General features: G+C 34.5%; 1 protein-coding gene across 5 annotated transcripts in view; it reads right to left on the reverse strand.

Moving 5' to 3' along the window:
• Positions 1 to 718: 718 nt before the first annotated feature.
• Positions 719 to 19,978, reverse strand: part of Ccdc85a (coiled-coil domain containing 85A) — a 186,975-nt gene continuing 167,715 nt past the window's right edge. The window contains exons 4-7 of one of the 5 annotated variants that reach the window (XM_048352887.1): positions 14,278 to 14,412; positions 10,910 to 11,029; positions 7,278 to 7,376; positions 719 to 2,675 (exon numbers count right to left, since the gene is read on the reverse strand). In XM_048352887.1, coding sequence (XP_048208844.1) covers positions 2,586 to 2,675; positions 7,278 to 7,376; positions 10,910 to 11,029; positions 14,278 to 14,412 — 444 coding nt within the window. In that variant the 3' untranslated portion in view covers positions 719 to 2,585. The remainder of the gene's footprint in view (positions 2,676 to 7,277; positions 7,377 to 10,909; positions 11,030 to 14,277; positions 14,413 to 19,978) is intronic. The other 4 variants (XM_048352888.1, XM_048352884.1, XM_048352886.1 and 1 more) reach the window with 4 other exon arrangements.

A 19,978-nucleotide genomic window follows, 5' to 3' on the forward strand; every position in this document is an offset into this window, starting at 1 on the left:
ACTCCTTCCACATGTCTCTGAGGCAGTCAGCACAATGTGTCAGTAATCCAAGCTGGGTTTACACTGATGGCAGTGCTAAGCATTCATTGAATATTTATTGAACTAAGGAACAATCATCCCAATTAGACAGTATTAGTATTTCACTGAATGTCATATGAGATGATCTGAATTTTCTACAATGCCTTAAGCATGTGCTAAGACATGAAAGGCACTCATTAAAAGCTAGATTGTGATTGTCAGTCTATCAGTTTCAGAGCTGGTGAAAAAAAACACTGTCAAGATATGTAAATTAACCTTTGTCCCATGAAAAATAAGATGATAAACTTATGAAAGTCACCTAAGACAATGGTGTCAGTCATTTTGATCAATGCATCTGTCAAGTAAAGTTGAGGCTAATGCTAAATGTAGGAATCCTTACTTCCAAATTGTCTTAATGATTTCCCAGGGTGGTGTTTCCCTGTTTGGTCATTGTGTTTATTACACAGGTAGCCAACAATGTGTAAGTTTTAGTGAATGAAATTTAAGTTTATGTGAACTAAAAGGCTAAAAGAGTATTGTATAATATAAACTAATTTAAAATATTCTTAAATAACACTAAATAACCTTCTTAATTTTTTAATTATATGAAGACAGAGAATAGTATAACCTAAGATATCTCTGAATATTAAGATCCTCATTACAAGAATACTTAAAAGCATGCCCTGGCTTATATGTAAGCTAGTGGATCATCTCTGTTACCATTGCAGTAATCACACAGAGGCATGATGATATTAATGACAAGAAGAAATCTACTCAGTGAAGGGGAAAGATTTGGAGGGAGACAAAAAAAAACCCACTTGAGATTAAATAATTTATTATCATTGCTAAGATGAACACATATACTTAATACTCAATTTTAGGTGGAACTTTAAAAAAATAGTTTTAATACAGTATCAAAATTTACACAAGTATTTTCTCAAAAGATGGATCCCTCCAATTAGCTTCTTCAGGCTCTGCTGCACACACAAACACTTGTTTCAAATGTCTTCTGGGTGGAGGAATGCAACAAGTTCAGGATGAAAGCTCTTCTGTGAGGGAAGGTGTAAATATAGCAAGCAATTTTCTTTTACACAGTAATAATATTTAAAAATATAACATCTTAAAAGAAAGGCTTAAACTAACCCAATTGTGATACTGAAAGAGATAATTCTATAGTAACTGAACTCACAAAAATTATCTGAAAATAGAGGGCTAGTTTTTCATCATTAAACCTTTTTTCTTTTAAGTACTACAAAATTCCTTCACATTTTCCCACTAATGACCATTAATACATTGTAATGAGCCTATTTAGAAACAACAATAAAGATAATTTTCTGTGACTTAGAAGATACCCACCTCCCCAAATGGGAATTGTTGCATCCCTACTTTTATAACCTTAAACATCAGTAAAAAGGTAGCATTCTGTCAACAGGCCTCTTGCGCATTCATACAAGAAACTACCATGGCATTTAGAGAAACACAAAATATCTATCATAGCATTTCTGATACACACATTCTAATATTATAGATCTCTACCACAAAATAAGGAATAAACTAAGCAAAGCTAGCACGCCTCTTTTTCAACTCTCAAGCAATCTGAACAAGAGCTTTTAGCCTCAATAATGAAAGACATGCGTTAGTTTCATAAAAGGTTAGATAGCTAGCTGCAGGAGACAAAGAAAGCTTCCCCCCCACCATAAATGCAGTGCAACATTTTTAAAGTTTACATGAAGTTTATTAAACATACAGCATGTCTAAAAACTAAGTTGTAGAAATTGATATCACAGCTCAAAACACTTAGAAAATTATGTTTGCTTGTTTGTCAGTTGAAATTGATATACTGAGTGAGTATGGAGGTTGACACGTCCCCAAGATGTGCCTTTATGAGCAATCATCAAGATTAACAGAAAAGATCTATTTATTTTGCTAACTGAAATAAGTGATACTCTCTGGTGAGCACTTACAAAGTCTTTCTACCCTTCTAGCTGGTAAAACAATTTATGTGGTATATTTAGCACCTTAAAAGTCAAAACAAAATCCTAGAAACCAAATATTCTCCCACATCCATATTAAGTATGCATCAGGAATTAATATTTCCTTTACTGAAGTGAAAGAGGTAAAGAGGAATTCTCCTAACTCTCACCCTCAGGAAGCTAGAAAATGTCTCTTCCTGTGTCCTCACCCCATGGTAAAGGTTCCCATGCTGAGATGCCATGACTCAGCTCTATCAAAGCCAATGAGGCCCTCTTGGATGCTGACAACCACCATGCAGGTTTCCCAATTGCAATCTTAATCTGGGGAGTTAAAACCACTTTAGCTCTAAGGAAAACAATACTACTGAAACAGTGAGTTTTTTTCAAATCTACATTGTTTGGAATTGCTTGTTGTGAACACTGAAGTTAGACACACAAAATATCACCTTGTTGGGGGAAGTTATAGAAGGGAAATATGTGCAATGTACAATCATTCCATGAATCCAGGTTTATGGAAATACACTCTTTACTTTTCGTTCTTCTTTTATGTTTTCTCTGGCAGTGTTGATCTTATGTCTGAAAAAAGAGTGATCCTCACATTGGTCCTTTGTACTGGTTGCCTGACAAATGTTGCCTAATTCCAGGACACGAACCTGCAGCATCTCCAAGTTTCCTCCACACAACCTTAAAGAGAAAAAGTAAAGAAAAGGAAATAAGTATCTTACAGTCTTCTTCCACATAGAGAACTGTGAGTCTCAAGAGGAATCTATGAGAAGAGCAGAAATGGATGTAAAGACAAGAGACAGGATATCCACATAAATGAGTTCAAACACATGGAAAACAGAATGACAAGTCTCTGAAACACCAGAACTGCTCTGCAGATGGGATGACTATACTGTGCTAGCAACAAGGGCCCAAATTCAAGAGGAGCCAATGTGCTCTGGCTGCCCAGGTGGCCCTCAGCCTTCAGTGCCCTCTAAGCACTTGGGGAACTCTTCAGCAGTAAATTCCTAACCTCTGAAATTGTCATTTTAATGTGCGGAACCCTTGACTAAGGTCATCCTGATTTCTGTACCAGACATCCATAAAAAGGTTATCAAATATCTAATTCACATAGGAAAATGAAAAGCTTCTTCTTTTAGACATTCTGAACTGGAAGTCTTAGGGCTACATGTAAATTTCTCTGAACATCTCAGCAAAATAGGGATCTCAGTTGTCACACAAGTTCTAGTTACTGGAAATGTCCTTACACTTCCAAAATAAAACAACCCCACAATAGGGGAGAAAAATAAGAGTGAATTTAGGAATCACTGAAATAAATATAATTTCAACCTGTTGAAATGGGGCCAGCTTTTTTAGGGCTGTTAGTAAAAAAAAACCAATCAAGACTTATCTGAATATGAACGTATAAATTTCACTAGTAATATGCTGGTATACTAACACTAACTGGAATAAACATGCATGCACAGGCACACACATCAGACTACCATAAACCTTTTACAGCACTTCACTATGAGGATTATGTTAAATTGGTTAAATCCACAACAAAAACATTACAGTGTTTACTTTCAAATGAACACAGATCCAGTTTGTTTTCGGCTAATTCACGAAGTATGCTTCTTTAGTTTGCTTTTACTTTTCAGTAGAAGGGGATACACAAGGAAAACCCACTAACATATACTAATGTGCAATGTGCTCTGCTTATCTTCATTTGTATGCTAATGCAACTCTATTGGTGTCTGGGTCAGCAGACACCACTACATGGCTGATATGTTCCATTGAACTCAAAGGGAAACTGTAATTATTCTTCTTAATTATTGGGAAAAGAAAATACATCAAGGGACAGCTCAAGATATCCAGAAAGAAACTCATTTTGTAATAAACTCACTGTAGAGAGGCACAAACAATAAATCAAGAAGCCAAAAGATGCTATGAACCTTCCCTTTATAACTCATTAATACAATGACTTCTATTCAGAAGGTTTTAGATGTCTGGTTTGGAAACATGAAGTAGACTCAAAGACCTTTACAATGATCAGAAACATAACCCCAAAGTGTAACCTTTCTTCAATTATACAACTATGGGACAAATTGGGCCTTTCTCCAGATATTATGATATATTGGAAAGAGACTCTTATAGCAGGCAAGAGTGAAATCAAGAAATTTACAAGACCTACCAAAAAAAAAAAAGAATAAAAAAAAACCTTAAAGCAAGTGCTATTACAAAAGTAACAATTGGTTATCTTTTAGAGGGCAGTGTATTCATCTCTAGAATAACCAACCAAATGCTTACTAACCAACCTGAAGAGGCCATGGTACCCTGTTCAGATGTCAACAATTTATCTCCAGAAAGAATACTGTGATAAAACTATCAGCTTAAATTCTCCCTGAGTCTTCTGACTGATACTGTCTTCTGACAGTGAGAAAGCTTTATAATTCTGTGGTATTATTATAAATTCATGTAGATCCTTCTATAGTAACCAAGTCTTTAAAATATTCATTCGTTTCCAGGAAGTTGATTGTTTATGAAATTGCCTTGTAATCTTTTTAAAAATCCGCCAATATTTACTACGTGAGTGGGTTTTCTTCCTCACCTGGGGTATAAGTGAGTCTTTTATTTTCTTAAGACAAGTGCTCTACCACTTGAATAAAACTCAGTCTTTTTGCTTTCACTATTTGTCAATGGTGTTTCAGTGCAGGCTAGCCTTCCTATTTTGGATACTATGACCTTCCTATTTCAGATTCCTATCTGGCTTGGATAACAGGAATACACAGCCATAGCAATTTTATCATTGATTGAGATGAAGTCTTAAGAACTTTATCCTCTACCTGGCCTTGAATCACCTTCCTCTCTCCCTGTCTCCTACATAACTAGGCCTGAGCAAGAAATGCTCAGCTACTATATGTGTTTGGTAATCTTATAATCTACGAATCTACAATTATTTCTTCATTTTTCATCTTTTACAAATATTTTAAATCCATACTTTGATTTTTAAATTATTTCTAAATATGAGTGCTTAAGAACAGTTAATAGGGTTTTATTTGCACATATTCTAGGGATCAAAGGCAATGTGGACAGTTACCCAAGAGAATTGTAAATATAAAAAAGGAAGGTAAGCTTTGGCTTTGTGAAATATCTTATGTAGGGAAAAACAACATCAACACCACATGGTGCCTTTTCAAGCAAGCAAGCGAGCAAACAGATCAACCAAAGTAAACTCACAACTAATAAAGACCTGGTGCTGCAATTTGTTTCTTCTGAGACTAAAGAAATGACATTTGTTATTATCCAGAAATCTTTCATAAGAAAGAAATAGAAGGGGGAAAAAGGAAGTACAGGGAGCAATTCTGGCGTTTCTTTACAGAAATGCAGGCATTGAACACAAATAAGATAGTTTTATCTATAAGATACATGGGTTTTTGTTCTCCAGAAAGGAAAACTGAAGTTCCCGGATTTAACATACTAGGGAAAGAGACAGAACCTACCCCTCAAAGGCAACCTGGGGCTACTCCTGACTTGACTGGTCATTAGAAGACAGTTGTAAATACCTTCACTTCTACATCTTAAGTTCCTTCAAAAATTAAATGTGAATGCTGGGCTCTTACCCCAGGCTTCAAATCCAAATCACCTTGACATTGAACAGGAATGGCACTGAACAGGAATGACATTGAACAGGAATCTGATCCAGTAGCTCTATACACTCCTCTTTGGAGGCCACTGGAAGATGGTCACTGTGGGACCACACAATTCCTGTTGCCTGAACTCTCATTCCATTGTAAATGGATGAGAAGCAGCCCTTAGTAAGTTATACAGAGATGTAAGGCCAATACTCATAAATTGAAAATCTCAAGCCCAAGTTGAAAAGCTACAGGAGGCGAAGAGTGGTAAATCATGACATCTAGAACTGGTGACCAGTTCAAAACAGACAACATATATGCAGGAAAGCAAAGTAACTTGGCAGACATTACAAAAGACAAAGCAGCTACCACACAGCTAAGTAGGAGTTAAGATTCTCACGGTAGCACATACAAAATGCCCACAGGACTTATCACATAACAAGTATCTCCACAAGGTGAAGAAGAATCTGAGAATACCTGGCCCTCACAGACCTAGAAATAAGGACAGTGTAACTGTGTGTGTGTGTGTGTGTGTGTGTGTGTGTGTGTGTGTGTGTGTGTGTGTGTGGGGGGCTTGAAGCTATCCCTGGGCTTTTTATACTTCAAGGCTAACACTCAATCACTTAAACCATAGCTGCACTTCTGGCTTTTTCTAGTAGTTATTTGAAGAGTCTTGTAGATTTTTCTTTCTAGATTGGCTTTGAACTATGATTTTTCTTTCTCAGCCTCCTGAGTAGCTAGAATTAGAGGCATGAGCACTGGCACATGGTGATATGTCTAAGCAAATATTCTATCCTAACAGAATAGAATATATGGATAAAAGCATAATACAAGGTATGATCGTACCTAATCACAACTCCATATTTGTTTTAGCTCTTTAAAACATTACAAATTATATTCTTGATTAAATGTTATCACATATGTATATTATTCATAAATTAAAATTTAGTCAGTGATTAGTAACAATTACATTGGATAAATATAATGAAAAAACATCAGTTTCTTTAATCATGTTCTCTGACCTCCTGGAGAGAGTTGTATCTTGCTCTCTAATGTTCATCTCTGTCTCATCTCATTATTTTCTAAGTTTGTGTCAACTATTGAAAAGTAGACAATACTTTGCATGACATGAAGCACACATACGTATGAAGAACTAAGCAAATATTGCCTAGCAAAGTGGTGATACCTTCCCCACAATAGTAACATATACATCTAAAGAGGTTATATATCATAGGCTATTAAGGATCTTTTTAAAAAATCTTAACAATAAGAAGTAGAAGCCCATTTATTTTTTAATCAAATTTAGTAATATGATGTTTTGGACAATAAATTTAATAGTTAGAAATGTTCATAGATTGTTCTGGATTGTAGAATTGGATGATCATTTTTATATAATTTTTATTTGCAGAAGGCTGGGGGTCAAACTCAGGGTTTTGCAAATACTCCACTACTAAGCCCTCTGATCTCAATATTTTGTAATATGACCATTGTGTTAATAAGCCTACAACAAAAGGTACCAAAAGTTAAAAAAGGGAGAGATTATTTCATTTTTAATATAAAACTGTAAAGGCATTTGTCAGTACTTTTAAATTAATGCATTTATAAAGGAATAGGTAGGCTATGATGAGGCTTCCAACACAGAATACACAGTAAAGCACATCCAACTTACATTGCACATTTCTCTGACTATAGCTTTTTCTGTCTCACTAAGGTCATGTTCATACTCTTTACCCTGTGGACGATCTATAGTTTCCTGAACATCCAAGACCTGGATTTGTTGAAAAAGAAGAGCAAATTTCACATGGAGAAAAATATGTTAGTTATGACAAAACCATCAAGGAGCTCCATCTGTCAAACCTTTTAGCTTCATCCATGTCTGTATATCAGGGTGGATTAGTATATGGCAAAATCATTTCAATATAGTTGATAGGTCTGCAATGAATTTGACTTGATTTTCAGAAATAGCCATTCAAAGCAAACCTTTGTATCTCTAATAGTCCTTTGAATTTGTTAATGTCTAAAATAATTAGATGCATTTAATTTGTTTTTCAGATCATCTAAAAGTGTCAACCATTTGGCAATAGTTGATAAAGCTAGAGACACTGTAATAGTGAAGAGTAGGTTTAATTATGTGCCTAACATTCCAAATGATATATAGACATGGCCTATAGATAAGACTGAGAATGAATATCCAGGTAACTACTGACCGCACAGTTCTTGCCTGAACATGTTCCACATGCCTAAGAGAGGAGTGTGGAACTAGCTCGTTGACAGAAACAAAGAGAAAAACTGGCTTTTTTTCAGTGAAAATATTTGAGCAACACTTCATATATTTTTTTTTACTGGAGCAAAAATATCTAGGGATAAAATCCTTTCAATAATTTTACAGGCCTATGTTTCTACTTCTCTTTAAAATGATAATCCTTTAAAGTGTCTTTGTTATTTTAATAAAATAAAAGACATTTACGTTTAAATTTTTTTTAAGTTTTTATGTTGATACTTCCTATGAAACTTGGCCTTTTAATTTTGTTTTAGACATTTTCCTCTATAGTCTTAGAAACTGAAGCATTCGCGCAGCATAAGAAACTAGTGTTTTCCCCACAAGCACTTAGAAAGTCCACTAAGTGCTGAAACTACTGTCACCATGGTCAGTACTGATGGCTACATCTCAAAGTGTCCTCTAAGAATTTGTACCAGTGAACATTTGGGACCTTCATGTCAAGAAGGTATCATAGATAATAAGACTGTAAGTATCATAAATACTAATTAATATCATAGATATTAAGACTAATTAGATGTCAGTCCTGGAATAATTAATTCTTCAACTATGCTCTTATTAATTCAAACTTTCTATACTCAGTATATGAACCCCAACCACTTCTTTAATGTCCGGCTATTCACTGCATATTCTTTATTTACTTAAGGGAAATAATCGACTGTGTTCAGTGAATACTCATAGAAATTTTAAGGAGTCTCTTGTTTTAAGGAGTTCACTTGTCTACAAATTCAATTTGTAATAGACCTCAGAGAAGTGGTACTTCAAATCAGTTAATTACTACTAAATGAAGTGAAGCTCTAATTAATACCAATCATGAATTTGAAAGCCAGAGAAATATGATGTTATTACAAATGGGCTAATTTCTCATACTAATGTACACTTCTTCAAACCGTGAGCACAGACCACTGAAGCCTGGAGTTTTCTTAGAAATCTATCGAAGAAAGAAACTAAGACATTTTTCTAAAGTTTCATTTCAATTAACATGAAATAAGTGACTTTTAAATACAGAATGTCTTTTTATAACACTGAGATGATATTAACATGCACCCAGAGTGTGTTTGCACATACTTATGTTTTCATGACATAGTCAAGCCATGGATGCAAACATTTTATATTCAAGGCTTCTAGTTATCCAATAAAGATGCTTCTATTGCTCAGTTTCACCCATCTGCCAACCAAGGACCCTTATGCATGATCATAATATTTCCCTCTCTTGAGATAAAATTTTACATGGAAATTAAAGAATGAATTGAGAGAAAATTGAGGAGCTCTTCCTTGTTCTCGTATCCTCTGAGTCCACACTAACAGATGCCCTGAAAAGCTAGTGGCAGATTGCAAAGTGTCCTACTATGCTCACAGGATCCAAACAGCACTTGCCATTTCACAAGGCAACAGGCAGAAATGGCTTTCAAATGGAGTGAGTAGTAGGACAATGTGCTGCATTTGGACTTTGTGCAGAAACTAAAATGCTACAAAATTGAAACTAATCTCTTTCCATTTTCCCATTTGAAAGTGCTCTCCAGATAGCTAGTGACTTACTCATGGTAAAATGCATCCAAATGCTGCTGCACAGGAGCATCCATAAATGAACCCAAACCCACCAGCTGCTGAGCACTATCCCTAATTTTACTATTCCTTCCTACAATTCCTCTCAGTTGCTCCCTTTGTGAAGCATCCTAACTAAACTGCTACCTTCCCTCATCCACATTCAATATATGTTGTAAAAGAGTAAAACACACTAAAGCAAATTAAACTAAGAAATAATCATCACAATTATGAAATAAGTGTTTGTGAAGTTTTCATCTATGTACTTGTCATCTACATGTTGTGGAAACTGTGGTTTACTAAAAAAATTTATAAAGCATCTTCAGTCTTATATCAGTCAGAAACTGAACCAACTTTTAGAAAAGGTGTTCAACTTATGTTGCAAAGGAATCATTCTATCTACATTACAGTTCAGATAATGTTGATTGGGGTTGGGAATATGGCCTAGTGGCAAGAGAAGTTGCCTCCTATACATGAAGCCCTAGGTTTGATTCCTCAATATCATATAGAAAAGGCCAGAAGTGGCGCTGTGGCTCAAGTTGGCAGAGTGCTAGCCTTGAGCAAAAAGAAGCCAGGGATAGTGCTCAGGCCCTGAGTTCAGCCCCAGGACTGGCAGAAAAAAAAAAAGAGAGAGAAAGAGAGAGAGAGAAAATGTTGATTAAACTTGTCAAAATTAAGTGTTTGAAGGATATACTCTTATATATTATAATTGACTCGGATTTAAGATGATTTTCATTGCTTCTATCAGTTGTAAGTTAATTATCACAGATAAATGTATTATATACTTATTATTAATTTTGGTTATAGTGCTTGTTTATCATTAAATGTATTTATTGGTTAAAAAAACAAAGTTCAAATTTTTTGAAGTCATAGAATTCAAAGTAAACATCAAAAATAAATTAGCTTTATTTATGACTATCTATATGTAATGTTATTTATAACATATAAAACACATACTATATCTATATAAATGTAAATATTCTCAAAAGGAGCATTATCTGAAATTTTAAGATCCATGTTTGACTTAGGAGAAGAAAATAGAGATCGGATTTCTTTGAACACTTTTAGCATGTTGCAAAATTTCAATGAAGAAAAAAACTTGGTAGTCTTCCTTTTTTTGTCAACCCTACTCTGGAGGGTATCTATGATAAGATAACATATGTAAAACCTGTAACAATATTTTACACATATGGATATACATGCACATTAAACTTCAACTCCAATGCAGAGATATGAATCACATTACTAAAAATAAAATAATAAAAACTTAGAGATTCAACCATAAGTATTTAAGCCCATTGTCAGTTTACAGAAATTAAAAATCACATTTAAAATTAAGAGTAGAAAGATAAATCACAAAGATTCCAAAACATAAAGTATCTATGATTAAAAGCAAGAGTGTGAAGACTACCAGACCACAGCAAACAAGCCACAACACAACTGAAGTTCTAGATAAATGGGTGCACACATTTGGTTACCTTAAGAGAATGTACCACAGGTTCAGGCTGCTGAGCAGGTGTGGTATGTCCACTGAAGCTAGCTGGAGAGTTGGGTGAACTGTTACTCCCTTCAGCCCCTGATGACAACCTAAAAGAACCCTTAGTAGAAAATCAACAACTTTGTTATTAAAACAAAAGTCGTTTATAACTACATAGATGTCATTCAATATTCAGTTGCACTGCCAGATTAGAATTAGGCATCTTGTTACTTTTTATTCTATATTATCCTAAAATGTGATCACATTGTTCATTGGAATATACTTGCTGTTCAACCAACAAGAAATCCAAGAGCCATAACTATAACATGCCCTCATATCATCTCCAATTTGCCGAAGAGAGTAATGTCCCCTGAGGAATGGCCATTAGCAACATTTCAAGAATGAGTTTTGAGATTTAAAGATACTCAAGAGCAGGGAATTCATAAGTGTTTCCACGGCCGAGTTAAACATGCTCATTCAGCAGGTCAGATGTCATTTTCCATATGTCTCTGGAAAAGCACACTCAGCACATTTTGCATTTGTCTCTTGTAATTCCCCTCTTTGAGGAAAAGAACTATAGTAGAGCATTTTTAAAAGAAATGTATCCAAATTCAATATTTTCCTAGAGAAACAATTGTCTCATTTTCTAACCTTTTTTAAAAAAGAAAACCAACATTTAATACAAATTACATATTTTTAAATTAGTGATTCTTCAATGCATTTGGTGAGAAATCATAACTTAGGGGTGATGAATTAGACCTGTGTGAGTCACACCATCTCCACTGGAACTGGGAGCCTCCCTCAGGGCTCTGTCCTTTATTTAAACATTGCTTGCACACTAAGGGATCAGTGAAGAAAAAACAAGAGCAGTTAAGTATCTACTCTAGAATGTGGAAAGGACTGTGGAAATTTCTAAGCCTGGTTTCCTTTTTCCAAATGTCACATATTAATCACTGTTCCCTTGCCATTCCTATCAATCTCATTCCCTGAATCTCCTAAATCCTCTACTGAAGATATATCATCTACCAATGAATAAAGATAGAAACTATAGTGGTTTGGGACATTCAATGGCAACATCTCCAGTAGCGCATTCAGGATATATAGTTTAGAGACTGGAGGAGAAAGCTGTACATGCAACAATTATAGGGTGTGGGATGTCTGTGCCCAATGCTAATTACAGAGAAATTCATAACTACCATTAATCTTAATACTGATCATTACTGATGCAATTTGGAATACTCTTGTTGCTGTCAATTCGAGGCCATTTTCTTTTCCCTGCTCAGCGCTGTGCACTCAAGTCTAGCCCCAATATCACTAGCCAGCAGGAAGAGGAAACGGGTATATGACACTGGGATGACTTCTTAAGCCTCTGTCCTCCACAGCTAAACCTTAACTAAGAGCAAGTGATGAAACAGGTCTGTCAATGATGAAGTCCCATTCCCTTCTGAAATGTGAAATTATCAAATTTGTTTTCCTGTATTTGCAAGTCAGATCAAATCAGATGTAAAAATCCTTGATTCTCAATAATAGAAGGGAAATGATTTAACCTTTGAAGGTGGTTACGAGGCACACAGTCCCTACCCTCAAATTTTGTACAGTGTTTACCTCGGTAGAGATTAAGTGGTTCCGAAGCTATGGAGCTACAGGAGCTCTTCTCTGAATAACACTGGTCCTCTGCTGTTCTCCTCTACTGGTACCCCCACCCCCAGAACTATTCTGAACACACTTCTGAGGTTATAGAAAGTTCACACATCTGCCATTTGGGAGGCACCATTGCACTGCCATTTCTCTTCTGATTGGTAGTAAAATTTGGCAGGCATCAATCCTTGCCATTCAGGGCTAACTTACTACCAATTCTTCCTTTTAATCATTTCCTGCCAGCCTTGGTATTCAAGACTTTCTTATCACATTCATCCAAAAGGAAGGTATACCAACACCAGCACGATATGCTTGGGCAAGACAGTTCTATCTTTCAGGGCATTTTGGTTTGAGACAAGTTGTAAAATCAGTGTTAAGAGCACCTGGTACCAGACCATCTGGGTGGGCCATTAAGCATGATTTAAACCTATATAAAGTAGGTTTATTCTGGTCACATTTATTCACACACAAAACAAATACTCTTTTATTAAAGTAGTTTTCTTTTAAATGTGTGTGAGGGGGGAATTATAATTTGATCTTTCCTGGAGTATTCAGTGGGGAAAAGATGTCTTTTCAATATTAAATTTCTACTTTAAATTAGCCTTAAGAAATATGGGCTAATGATCAAGGTTCACATTTAATATGTTTTTCCCTGTCTTTTTTTCTTTCTACCCAAAGTTCATCAAATGCCTGGTAATGTTTAGAACCAAGAAGTGTAGAATATTTTATAATTATTATAAAATAATCCAGAACCTTATTCTATTTCAATTAGCACTATAAAATAGAAAGTTAGCTTTTTCTGTGCTTAGGTGAACAAGACCAGTATAGCTGGATAACTTTCTAGGTTTGGTTGCTATGTACTCTCAATTGACTAATGTATTTTCACAAAATTGTTTTTTCTTAATGCTACTGGGTGGAATGCCAATATACTAAGTGATATTAAATAGTCTCTTGGAGTTTATTTAAGATGAGGCCTTTTATTTAAATGGTACTTGGCTGACTCAGGAGACAAGGAATTTAAATGGTAGAAAACCTCAATAAAATGGGAAATGTGGTTGCCAGCTCAAGTTGTTTTGAAGCTATTGGTGAGCACAGAGTGCTAATATTTGAGAATGCACTGCTTCTCAGTCAACAATAAATTAGACAGCACAGGAAAACTTTTCTGGGCTGACCCAGAAAACTATCATCTGATGATAATAGTTCATTGTCTTTTTTTTTTAAATACCAGAATATCAATTTATACATTTCATTTATTTACTTTTTAGAATTATTTTTTAAAAAAGATTTATTGTAAAGGCAATGAACAGGAGGGTTACAGTTACATAAGGAAAGAAAGGAATACATTTCTTTTTAAACAATTACCCCCCTCCCTCGTGTTCTCCCACACACCCCTCCCCACTTCTCTCCCCTGCAGCTGGTAAAGTTCATTTCCAACATGGTGTCTAGAGAGTACCATTGTTGCATGAGTTCAAGTCGGTGACATTCCACAGTCTGTTCATTAAAGAGTCAGGATACTTCTGTTCCCCACTCCTGTTTGGGGTGATTCAGCTTTCATACCCAGAGATAGGAGAAAAGTAAAACACTGAAGGGGGCCAAAGACTTATTCCCATCCTCCCTCCCCAGCTTAGACATGTGTTTACTTCCATGTGTGCAGATTTATTCTCTACCCCCAAGTGTAACTTTTCTGGTTAGGCACAAGCAAATGCAGGTAGCTGACTTGTCTTCACTCACCGGGAGAGTGGGCAGGCAGCGTCCTATTCCTCGGCACCCTTGCCACCACTGCAAGACCCGCCGGGCTCTGGGCCCCCAGCCTTTCTCCATATTTGAGCTGTTTCTAGTTGGAGGTTGCCTTCTATTCTGGGTGGCCTTATATTTGGAACAATATGGTACAGTCACTCAGAAAATTACTCTTTCCCATGACTTAAGAAAGCAGATAGAATGAGAAGCTTAATGAGATGAACCACAATGATCACAATGGAAAGCTATAAACATGCACCTCTAGCTAGGTGAACATACATACATACGTACATACATATATACACACACACTCATACACAAACATACGTAAGTAAATAAATCTAACAACACCGGAAGCTCTGAATGTTAGTACTAATACTTCTCTTCACTGGAAAAAATGAAATTACACTCTAAAGACATCAAAAAGGTAGATGACAAAAGGCAGAAGTATAGAAAAATCTAGAAACTACTTAAATATCTTTATTTCGTGGGGTTTACCAACAAGAAACAGTTTTGATTATCATACGTCTTCCAGGTATCAAACTGTACAACTTCAGAACTTAACAGAAATTGTTTAAAATGCATTTGGAAATATTAAGTTCCTTTGTCAAGTATTACATACACACATATGCACACACACATGAACACACATGTATGGAATCTATCTGTCACCTATCTATAAAATCTATATAAGTACTAAATATATATATATATATACATATTCAATAGTACTCAGAAAAACTGACACTGGATCCAATTTTCATCAAAATTCCTGTATAATGAAGAGTTTAGTGAGCTAAGAGGGCACTGTTGCATTAAAATAACTATACAAGATATCCATAATTATAAATTTTTCTATTAATCAATTCATTTCCAAATTTCTATACTTATTGGAACTAAAGATCACTAGGATTATAATAATGTCAACATAACAATATTGATTTGAACATCATTCTTTGGGCAGTTATTTCATATATATTTAAATGTCTACCCTATTTCCATCATCAAAACAATTATACCCAAATGTTTATATTATAGTTGATGGCCTCAACTTCACTACTTATTCCAGTCTATACAGTTCTCAGTGATCATTAGGTAATAATAAAATTTTGAAATTGGTTTCAATACTAAGAACATCTATCATATATTATCTCCATGGTTTAGGCATCTTTCAGATTTTATGTCTTTCATATTCATCAACTAAAATTTATATAAGTTCCTACTTTTATTCTTTCTTAATGAAGCTCAATACCAATGCCTTTCCATGGTGACAAAATTTCTTATATACCCATGCCACTGAAGTGTGCCTGTCATTTAGATTTTACATAGGGAATATACAATATATTCCCATTTTTAGAAGTTGATGAGTATAATATTTGTATATTTAAAAAAGTCTTCCTTAAACATAAGAATTACTCATCTCCAAAGAGGGAGAAATATACAAGAACCAAATTTTTGTGGAAGAATATACTTGATCATCTGTTTTAAAAGAATAGATACTTGTATAGAATCATGATTATTGATTTTCTATTCATGTCAGCAATGTTTTATTTTTAAATCTAGGTACAAGGTCAACCATCATTTTTGACCTTCAAGTATACTATATCTGAACAGAATTTATATACTAATGAAGGCTTAGCTTTTCCTCAGCTTATCAACCATCCATCATGGTATTTGCTGGAGACAACTTCATAAAACATAAGAAGCCTTCAGTAACTCGGGTGTTGGGAGTTGTTTCTGGCCAACTTTGTTGCTCAAAATGGAAATATCCAATTTAATGAAATCAGAAAACTACACTTTTTTTCTGTTTTCTGAAAAGGGCTTTTTATTTTGCTTAGTTTCATTTTATACAGCTTTCAAAAATTCCAAACTTAATTTTAAAAGTTAAATGCCTGATGACCCCAAAGATTCATAATCTATTGGTAGATTATTCTATATAGATATAATTGTGTGTATATATGTGTATATTATATATATGTATATATATACAGACTTACATACATATACATATATATACATATTTTTTGCTACATGGTAAATGTTCATTACAGAAATCATTAGTCTTAATATTATCAGCCAACACTCTTGATCAGGAAACAAAAGCCTCCTTCATATCTCTGAAGAATAAAAATACATGAATGCTGTAATTCTTATCACATTTCTGAAATGTTTCCCATGAAAGTTGAAATATGGCACATTTCCTAATTGACCTCTATTTCAGAATCAAGTGAGAAAAGTAAAGTCATCCAGATTTTAAAAGATCATCCGAACAAAACACAAAAATATAATTCATTGTCTCAATGAGTTAAAATTACTATAATTTATAGTACAACTTTCAAGAGAATTGGCATGACAAAACTATTATGATTAAGTTGTCTTTTTGCTTGTGTTATTGTGTTTTGGTTGCAGTTATTTTAAGTGAAATAATTTTAATTAATACTCTTGAAGTGTCCCTTCTTTTGCCTTAGAGCATACACTAAGGCTTTTAATAAAGATCTGAATTTTTTGTGTGAATGCACTGGCAGTAAAAGAAAAGAATGTAGGAGTCTTATGTTTTAATATTTTCGTTAAGGTATTATTTTCAAAGCAAAATGATTAATGGAATTCTGTTACTGTAGAAACTATATATCTTCTCCTAGAGAAAGGCAATTTTCTTTATAATTATCACATCACTATTTGAAATTCCAATAGAATCTACCAGTCTTCTTTTAAAATGGGGAAACTGACACCAATTATTAGTATAATTCAGTGGCTCTCTTCAAAAGCGTGAGTGTGGATCTCAGCATGTCCAACCTGTTTTCATCCTGAGCCCTATTTTTATTTTTATTCTTTTTGCCAGTCCTGGGTCTTAAACTCAGGGCCTGAGCACTCACTGTCTCTGGCTTCTTTTTGCTCGAGACTAGCACTCTACCTCTTGAGCCACAGCGCCACTTCTAGCCTTTTCTGTTTATGTGGTGCTATGGAATTGAACCCAGGGCTTCATGCATGCTAGGCAAACACTGTACCGCTAAGCCACATTCCCAGCCTCTGAGCCCTCATCTTTTTATGAGCAAGAAGGACTGATCATAAAATAGCCTTCAGAATAAAACTATAGGAAATGAGAGACTAGCATCTTCTTCCTCTCAGATTCATTGCTTCACTAGCTCACTGAAATAGCCAGCCAAACTAAAGGGTTATAACACTTTATGAAGAAAAAAAGGAACAGCCATTTGGAATGAGATCCTTTGTCTCATTGAAAAAAACAACAGCACCAATAATTTGGTTGCTATCAAATTGGAATTGTTTTTGTATTTTTAAATATTTGTTCAATTTTAAGATTTATTTCTTTATAAAACTGTAATTATAATTAGGCAAAATGAAGCAATAAATAAGAATACATTTGTAGGCAGGCAAGCAAATAATGAAAGTCAAGGATAATCACTGAGTTTCAATACAAGTGTACTGTGGTTAACAGCTTTGATTTCTCTAAAATTAGAAACATCTATAATAGGGATTTTTTTGTGGGTCTTTGAGGAAAATAAAATGATTCTGAAATTTGTGAGGAATGGATGAAAATTAATTCCATGAAGATGAGGGTAAGGGAGCTACCCTTCATCACCCTTCATCACCAGGCATTCAGCAAACAACAGACATGAGGATGGAGATCTTCTTGGAAGACTAGGAGAAAAACAGTCACCCAAAACGACTCACTGGCAATCTCAGTAACAAAGAATTGTAAAGTAAAAGGTGACCCCTATTTAAGTGAACATGAACAAGTTATGTATGAGTCAGTATGATTGAGAGATTATTTACCTTGCTGACTTTGAAAAAACAGAAATGGTGGGCAATTCCTCTGTCATGGTGAAGTTCATGGGTTTTATTGTTCTCTGTTGTTTTTTTTTTCTTTTTTAATGTGAGTCAGAGACTATGGTCTCAGGAATTCTACTGGTCAAGGGCTAGGAAGCTCTTCAAACTTCTCTATACCTAAACATAAATTCAGCCGAGCTTTATAATAATGATGTTCAACTATTTATTTAAACACGTATGATGTTCTCCAAGACATAATATGTTCTGTTTTTCATCAATGAACTATATATATAAATGAAATTAAAAAGTTCTTCCAAAAAATTAACTTTCTTATACAGCCATTCTGTTCTCAAATTTGAGTGAATACATTGTTAATTATTGTTTACAGTAATAATGAAAAAGGACATACATTTCCAATATTATATCTCATATAAACCACATAAATGATAAGACATGGAAATTCAGAATTTGATGTGTAGTCTCTGAAATGGAGATATGACTTGAAAGTAAGGCTTACAGAAAAATTATTTACAATGACTCATTGTACTAAAAAAAATGATTTTTTTCTTTCTTTTATTGAAAACACTTCCTAAAGGAAGTTTTGCTTTTTGCTCTAGAATAAACAAAGATGGATATACTGGGTTTCTATTGAATATTTGCATAGGTATGTATATGTGTATTTGTTTAATTATATGTGTATAATAAATGTATGTAAATATATTTCTTTTCATTTGGCTATAATCTTATCTAAAAATGTAATAGTGTCCTACAAAACATAGGATTCTCACTTGATATAAATCAGATGTAATGCTCTTGAAACAGATTTTAGAGTTCAGCCTTCTTATGTATCATGGGAAGCCTGAAGATTGATCGGTTAAAGTGGTTTCCTGTTACTTAAAGATGTTTAATTTTTTATAAGATTGCAGTTTGGTCAAACTCTCATAGATGTTTCCTACCTCACCAGAATACACACCTGGTTTGAAATGAGGAATGAATTCAGACTTCTCTTATTATAGATCAAGAGAGGATGCTTTGCTTAACCTCAGTAGGAAAACAATATTCTTCTAAGTTTGGCCAACCTCCATTCTGATAAACTGTAAAATTGCACCAGCACACAAATAGTAGCTCAGATTAGATAAGAGACTTTAAAGGTCACCTTGGAAAATTCTTTCTTGTTCATAACTTAGAGCTGCTGTGAATCTATGCTACAACCTCAAGATAATAGAGTTCGTATTTAATAAGGCAGTATTTATGTAAATTTATTAAAGGGTCTATTCAATATTGAATTAGGTTAAAAATCTTTAAAAATTTCATGGATATATAGTCTCACTTATTCGCTTAAATATTTATCAAGTGCTTATTAGAAAGATAATATGTAAATTTCATATAATTGTTTATTTTAATATCCTTTGTTTAAAGAGAAACACAGTAGGTTCAAATCATCACTAGGGTTATACTGCTTTGAGTATGTATATATGTGTGTGTGTATATATAGAGAGAGAGAGATAATATATAGATATAGACATAGATTTTTCTGTCGGATATAGGGCTGGAACTAAGGGCCTGGGTGCTGCCCCTAAATTTTGTGATCAAGGCTATCTCTCTGTCACCTTGGGCCATAGCTACCTTTCTGGCTTTTTTTTTTTTTTTTTTTTTTTTGCTGGTTGATTAGAGATGGAAGTCTCATGAACTTTCTTGGCCAGGCTGGCTTTGAACTGCAATTCATAGATCTCAGCCTCCTGAGTAGCTAGGATTAAAGAGGGTTTTTTTTCTTACTGTAGTGCTCTACCACTTGAGCCCCAGTCCACTTTTTGCTTTTGTTATTTTTGAAAGTGGGCCTTGCATTTATCCCTAGACTGGCCTGACCTTAATTTTCTTATTTATACTTCAAATGTGGTTGAAGTAACAG

The sequence above is a fragment of the Perognathus longimembris genome, chromosome 8, assembly GCF_023159225.1.
Source record: "Perognathus longimembris pacificus isolate PPM17 chromosome 8, ASM2315922v1, whole genome shotgun sequence".
NCBI classification, from domain to species: domain Eukaryota; kingdom Metazoa; phylum Chordata; class Mammalia; order Rodentia; family Heteromyidae; genus Perognathus; species Perognathus longimembris.